The sequence below is a fragment of the Chrysochloris asiatica genome, unplaced genomic scaffold (assembly GCF_000296735.1).
Source record: "Chrysochloris asiatica unplaced genomic scaffold, ChrAsi1.0 scaffold00374, whole genome shotgun sequence".
Lineage (NCBI taxonomy): Eukaryota > Metazoa > Chordata > Mammalia > Afrosoricida > Chrysochloridae > Chrysochloris > Chrysochloris asiatica.
In genome coordinates this window covers 368,566-375,740 of record NW_006408892.1, presented here as the reverse complement: position 1 = coordinate 375,740, position 7,175 = coordinate 368,566, and the positions used below count along the sequence as shown (strand labels likewise).

The 7,175-nt window shown below is 48.8% G+C and overlaps 1 protein-coding gene across 1 annotated transcript in view; it reads left to right on the top strand.

Moving 5' to 3' along the window:
* UNC13A (unc-13 homolog A (C. elegans)) overlaps positions 1 to 7,175 on the top strand; it is a 77,890-nt gene that overhangs the window by 29,061 nt on the left and 41,654 nt on the right. The window contains exons 10-12 of the mRNA XM_006876325.1: positions 4,206 to 4,715; positions 5,099 to 5,207; positions 6,170 to 6,216. Coding sequence (XP_006876387.1) covers positions 4,206 to 4,715; positions 5,099 to 5,207; positions 6,170 to 6,216 — 666 coding nt within the window. The remainder of the gene's footprint in view (positions 1 to 4,205; positions 4,716 to 5,098; positions 5,208 to 6,169; positions 6,217 to 7,175) is intronic.

Genomic DNA, 7,175 nt, shown 5'->3' with positions numbered 1-7,175 from the left:
AGTCTAGGAGCGGAGGTCTCTAGGACCATCAACAGAGAAGAGCCGAGAGCGGGACCCTACCCAGAGAAGCAGAGATGCCTGAGATAGAGACAGAGACGATGACGTGGAGTGATGAAGCGGCTGGGGACTTTGGAGGGACTGTGTGCGGAAGACGGGGTGGGGGAGGGAGGAGTGTAGGGGGCGGGTTTGTAGGGTATACCCTTTGGTCGGTTGATGATGCATGGAGGGGATTGGAACCATGGCAATAAAATGATACACGATGGAATGAATGTAAAACTAAAGTTCTCTCTTGTAAACTATCATATAATTCATAATAAAACATTAAAAAAAAAAAGAAAAGAATACAGCCAAGACACCCTTATGGAACACAGTTCTACTCTGCACCTTGAGTTGGAATCAACTTGCTGGCAACTAACAACAAAGTACAATAAGAAAGTAAATGATAAGCTGCTCACCTTATACCAGGAGGCCTGGTGGTGTGGTAGGTTACACATTGAGTTGCTTACCTCAAGCACTTCAAATCTACCAGCCATTTTACAGGAGAAATGAGGCTTTCTGCTCCCGTGAAGATTTACAGCCTCAGAAACCTGATGCAGAGTCACTATGAGCCAGAACCCACTGATGGTGCATAACCACTGCCCACCGTCATATGCCATCAAGGGGAACGGAGCTTTTAACACTGTGCTTCCAATACGATAGCTTCAGTCTGCATTTGAAGGAGTCCTGGCTGCTGCAGATTAAGCATTGGGCTACTAACTGCAAGGTTGGCTGTTCAAACCCACCAACCACTCCACAGGAGAAAGATAAGGCTGTGTACCTCTAAAGTTGTAGTCTTGGAAACCCCAGAGAACAGTTTTACTCTGTCTTAATGGATTGCTCTGACTTGCAATCTACTTGAAGGCAGTGGGTTCATCCACATTTGGCTTCTTCAAGTTAAATTTAAATCTATTAAAGTAAAATAAAGTTTCACTTCCTTGGTCATCCTATACACATTTCAAGTGCTCCGTAGTTATGTGTGGAGTCCTGGTGTGGCGCCGCATGATAATGCACTGGACCTCAAGGTCGATTTGAACTGCAAGGTTGGCAGTTCAAACTCTCCAGCCACTCCTTCGAAACAGGGTCATTGAGTCAGAACTGACTCAACGGCACTAAACAACAACAACAACATAGTTATGCTGTTGTGTACGTGACCATGTTGGACAGCACAGAGAGAAACCATTTTCTTCTTCTCAGGATGTTCTATGGACAACACTAACAATTTGAAGAAAACCTTCCTAAACCTTCATCTTGAGCATCATTGATTTTCACCTCCTACTGCCTCAGACTTAAAATATTATTGGAACCAAGCCTCAACCATTGGAAACAGTGGCAGAAGGGCAAGGAATAAATGAAATATGATAAATATTAACTCTTTTAGAAGAGAAAGTCTTCCTTAAAGAAAAGGAGCAGGAGAGTGAAATATGCTTGGAAACATTGTCGTTCAATGTCGTTCAAACATTGTCGTTCAATGTCGTTCAAACATTGTTGTTCAATGGGATCCTTTCTCTATGGGTCGAGGCAGGAGCTCCACGTGACCTTCAGGTGAGATCAGGAAGCAGAGAGGGGAGGATACTCATAAACAGAGAGCAAACTTAAGTCTCACAGGGCGGGAGCACACCAAGATGGTCTGTGTATACCCATCTGTCCCTGGTCAAGTCTGTCTGTTGTGAGCATTCCTAAGAGGAGATGGGAGGCTGGAAAGGAGGAGGCCCACCCTGCCCACACTCTTCCTGCCACAGCAGACCACACAGGGATGAAGTGAAGCGTTTCAGAGTGGAGTTTTAGAAGTGGGGAGGGAGTTGTCATTAGTTGCCATTCACTTTATTCTGACTCATGAGGATTCCATGTGTTTCAGAGTGGAATGGATCCATAGGGTTTTCTTGGCTGGAATCTTAAAGGAAGCAGGTCACCAGACCTTTTGTAGTGGTGACAATGGGTGGGTTTGAACCACCAAACTTTAGGTTAGCAGTCGAGTACAAACTGTTTGCATGGAAGTACATGGATGCCCTGGAGGCAAGGGAGATGCTGAGAGGGACCAGAGCTGTGCTGAGACCCTGGATGTGTGCACCTGGGTGGGAGTGCCTCCAGGTCCCAGGCCTCCATCTGAGAAGCAGCAACAAAGTCCAGAGCAGTTCACATGATGCCTGAGGTCCCAAGGCAGGTGGACAAGTCCAGTCCCAGGAATGCTGACCCAACTCATAGACCCTTCACTAGGCACCTCATGATGTGTGGGAGTGGACTTCACCCTACAGGTGAGACTGGGATCCTATGTTACAGTAAAAAAATACCTTCTTTCCCACCCACCTCATCCATCTTCTTCCTGCTCTGATTAGGAAATGCCATGAGTTGAATCCAATTTCACAGAGTGGAACTGCTCCAGAGGGGTTTCATATCTGTGACTTTTTGGAAACATTGCCAGGCCTATCTTCCTAGGTGCTTTTGTTGGATTCAAACCATCAACCTCTTATCTAGTAGTCCAGTGCTTTACCATTTGTGCCACTCCTTCTGCTACAATGACTGGTGCTAAATATATAAACTAGTGAGAACTAGAGGGGAAAACCCCCATTTTTATTCCTACAGTATCCTCAGGATTGGCTGGGGAAGGAGGTCCTAGTCATTGAAGTTGGACAGAGCATTTAAGACAGGAAGTGAGAAGTTTGTTGAGTTCCTGAATGAGTGAGTGATTGGAGGGGAATGAATGGTAGCCCATAGTCATGGTGCCTGCTATTCTCAGGCAGAGAGAGATACTTTTTCCTAATCCAAGGGGCTCTAGGAGCTGATAATGGGATCCTGGCAGGGCTGGGGGAGGCTTTGATGGGCAATGGAAAGATAAGTAAAAGTTTGTCTGATAAAGCAGACAAAGGAAGATTGATCAGAAGGCACATGTGCAAAGGCCCAGGGGTAGGAACAACTTTAGGTAGTGGGAGGAACAGTGAGAAAGGAAGTGAGGGACAAGGAAGAATGGGAGGTTGGAGGCTATATGGGGGGGAAAGGATGAGACATGTATTTTGTCCCAAGAACAATAGGGAGCCATTGTAGGATTTGGAGCAGGGAAGGGATATGACTAGATTGTGATTTTTAAGAATCCCACTATGGCTGCTGTGGGAAATTTAGATCAAGGTGGGGCTCAGGGTGCCGAGAAGTTGACTGATTTGGTCCCCATTGTCAAGGGACAGTGGAGGGGACTTGCTGCAGGATCAGCTGTGGCAGGAACTTGAGGCAAGGAGAGAAGGCAAGGAAGACTGAGTCCTTGGCCTGGGATGCCCGGGTTGAGGCTGTGGACATCAAGAGCTAGGTGTGGCCACGTTTAAGTTGTAGAAGCTCTAGTGTCCCAGGGGGCAGGATGAGGACATGGATTAGGGGTCAAGCACGTGGATGAAGCATCTCCAGCCCTCCAGTCCTGTGGACAAGCACAAGACTGCTCCTAGTAGAACTGCCACTCTGGGTTCTTGCTTCATTCATTCACTCATTCTGTTAGCCCACAAGCATTCTCAGTCCCTGTCTTAGATACCCTTCCATTCAATACCTTCCCTGCTGCCCTTGGGAATGCTATAGAAATCAAAATGAGGTTTCTCCCCAGTCTTTGTGTGTTAGCATATGTGTATGTGTATAGCTCATTCCTTTTTTAGTGCCCATCACTCTAGATGGCAGAACCTGGGCGACACAAGCAGTTTTTGATCAACTGTTCACCTAAAGGTGTGTGGTTCATACCCACTCAGCACCCATGAGAACCTGATAGGGCAGTTCTGCTCTGTAACACAGGAGGTCACCATGAGTTGGCATCAGCTTGGTGGCAACACGTTTGTTTTCCACTATAGACAACTGGGAATAAGATGTGCGGTGTGAGCAGGTATTTTTCTCCCCGAGACTGTGAACTCCATGAGAATGGGAAGTCTTGTGTCTTCTTCTCATAGCTGTGTCCTTGGGCAGGCTCTAGCACACAGTAACCAAAAAAAAAAAAAACCAAGTCCATTGCCACTGAGTCATGCAATCTCATGTGTTACAGAGTGGAACTGTCCCATAGGGTGGATTTGAACTACTGACCTTCTGGTTGGTTATGTTGTTGCTGTTGTTAAGTACCTAGCCAAGTGCATACTATTTGTGGCACCCAGGAACCTGGAACACAGTAGGTGCTCAGTAAATGACCAGTCCTGCTGTCCCCACAGCCCCACAGGCAGCAGCCGCTATGCCTCCTCGGGAGAACTAAGCCAGGGCAGCTCACAGCTCAGTGAGGATTTCGACCCAGATGAGCAGAGCCTGCAGGGCTCTGAGCTGGAGGATGAGCGGGACCGGGACTCCTACCATTCGTGCCATAGCTCGGTGAGCTACCACAAGGACTCCCCACGCTGGGACCAGGATGAGGAGGAGCTAGATGAAGACCTGGAGGAAGACCTGGAGGACTTCCTGGAGGAGGAGGAGGAGCTGGAAGAAGAGGAGGAGGTACCTGAAGAAATTGAGCTGGCACAGGGCAGCTACTCTGAGTATAAGGAGCCAGCTGTGTGTGAGTCCAAGGACTTTAAGCGCATCAGCCTCCCACCAGCCACCCCTGAGAAGGAGGACAAGGCATCCTCTGAGGTCCCTGATTTGGCCAAGGCAGGCCCCAAGCCGACAGTGCCTGAGGAGGGACTCCCAGCGGAGCGGTCATCGGAGCTGGAGCCCTCCAAGACAGAGGACAGGTAAGGGGAGGGGACTGAGGGCATGGGCCCCTGATGGGGTCTATGGACCTGGTTGTCACCAGGTGTCATGGGTTTGTGGATGAGATTGGAGGTGACAAGGTGACAGGATGGATTAAAGACCATGAAGGGGCCTTAGGGGTTGGAAGGGAGTTGGAGTCCTGTCAGGCTTGGGATGTCAAAGAGGTCACAGGGACAGGGAAGATTGAAGGAGCAAGGATCTTGAAGGCATCTGGGAGGCACTGGTGGGTGGCAGAGGGGTGAGGGGACCAATCAGAGGAATTACACGTGGGCCAAGGTGGTACTGAAGGGCCAGAGAGGCCATGAGGGCTGGTGTCTGTTTCTCGGAGGGTCCAGCTCCAGAGCCTCACAAACCCCTGCTTTAGGTTCAGGACGCGAGAGGACCAGGAGGGCCAGGAGAGTCAAGACTCTATGTCCAGGGCCAAGGCCAACTGGCTTCGAGCTTTCAACAAGGTGCAGATACAGCTGCGGGAGGTGAGTGAGATACCCACCCACCCAGCTACAAGCAGGCCAAGTCCCACCCACAGGCAGCTTGGCTACATCACCTCCTTCAGCCCTGCCTATGTCCAGCCTCACCACACCCCTACCCTGCCCACACACAGCCTGGACACAATCCTACTCAACCAAGGTTATTGTTTGGTGCTGCTGAGTAGGTTCTATATAGGGTTTCAAGGACTGGCTGGTGGATTAGAACTGCCGGTTTTGTGGTTCAAACAGACCTTGTGGTGGAATGCTTATCCTACAAGACTCCACTCAGCCTATACCCCACCTAATTCACCACTCATGTTAACCTATCAGTTGTGAGACCGTGGGGAAGTGGGGGTGTCCTTGGACTCTAGGTGTTAGCTGAGATCTGAGTGACAAACAGAGGCGGGTCAAGTGCAGAAGGCAGGGAGGCTGTACAGGCTGGTGGCACTGCTCCAGAAAAGGTCTGGCACAGAAGCCCTGGGACATGACCGCAGGTCAAGGAATGAGGCTCCTGGAAGTTTAGGCGAAGTCAGAATCCAGTGAGTGTGTTGTTAAGTGCCGTCGAATCAGTTCCAACTCATAACAACCCTGGAGAGGCTGGTGGATTTTGAGCTGCCGACCTTGTGGTTAGCAGTGCAGGTTTATCCTACAGGACCACACCAGGATTCTTGTGAGTGTAGCCTCAGAGAGTCCCTTGGTTATAGAGCATGATTCTATTGTTGGAGATGATGAATTCCCAGGTTTAAAAGATGAGACTGAGTTCACTGGGGAATTCTTCTCAATCTCAGTCCATTTTATAGACGAACAAACTAAGGCCCAGAAATAGTCAGTGAGCTCCAAGGATACACAGTCAGGACTAGGGCAAAGGCCTCTGACCACAAAGGACACAGAAGTGGGTATGGAGGCTGCCCTGCTGTGGGAAAAGGAAGGGCAGCCACACTGACCACGTCTGTCTATTCCTCCTGCAGGCCCGGGGAGAAGGAGACATGTCAAAATCTCTGTGGTTCAAAGGCGGGTAAGTAACAGGCCTGTGGTATAAATGATTAAGTCAAAAGATGGCAGTTCGAACCCGCCCACAGGTGCTTCGGGAGAAAGGTCTGCAACCTACTTCCAAAAGGTCACAACCTTGAAAACCCTGTGGAGCAATTCTGCTTTGCCACATATGGAACAACCGCGAGTCAGGGTCGAATCAAAGGCAATGTGTTTTGTTTTTTGTTTTTCAGCATTTTGGTGGTGAGGTGAGAGGACACAAAGAAGTTTTTAGGAGTCCTTGTCTGGTGCTATGGGTTAATGCGCTGGACTACAAAGTCATTTAACTGCAAGGTTGGCTGTTCACACCAGATCCTGGTGTGGCGCTGTAGGATCAACACTAGACTGTGAACCGTAAGGTCGGCAGTTCAAATCTACCAGCTGCTTCTCCGGAAACCCTATATAGGGTTGCTATGAATCGGAGTTGACTCAATGGCACTTACAACAACAATGTTTTAAAAGGAAGACCTTGGATGGCACAAATGGTTAAGCACTGGACTACTAATACTAACCAGAAGATTGGCTGTTCAAATTCACTTAGAGGTACCTTGGAAATAGGGCCTGGTGACTTGTTTCCAAAAGTCAGTCTTGAAAACCTAGTCAGAAGGCAGGGAGGTTTTGTACTCTGCGCACATGAAGTCAACAGGAGTCAGAATCCACTCAAAGGCAGCTAATAAGAACAACACTATTTTAAAATGTTGTTGTTGTGAAGTGCCGTAGAGTCGGTTCCGACCCATAGCTACCTTATATTGTTGTTGTTAAGTGCCATCGAGTCTGTTCTGACTCGTGGTGGTGGTGGTGGTGTGCCATGGAGTCGGTTCCAACTCATAGCGACCTTGCATAGGATTTCCAAGGCTATAAATCTTTAAAGGAGCAGAAAGCCTCATCTTTCTCCCATGAAACAGCTGGTAGTTTCCAACTGCTGACCTTGAGATTTGCAGCCCG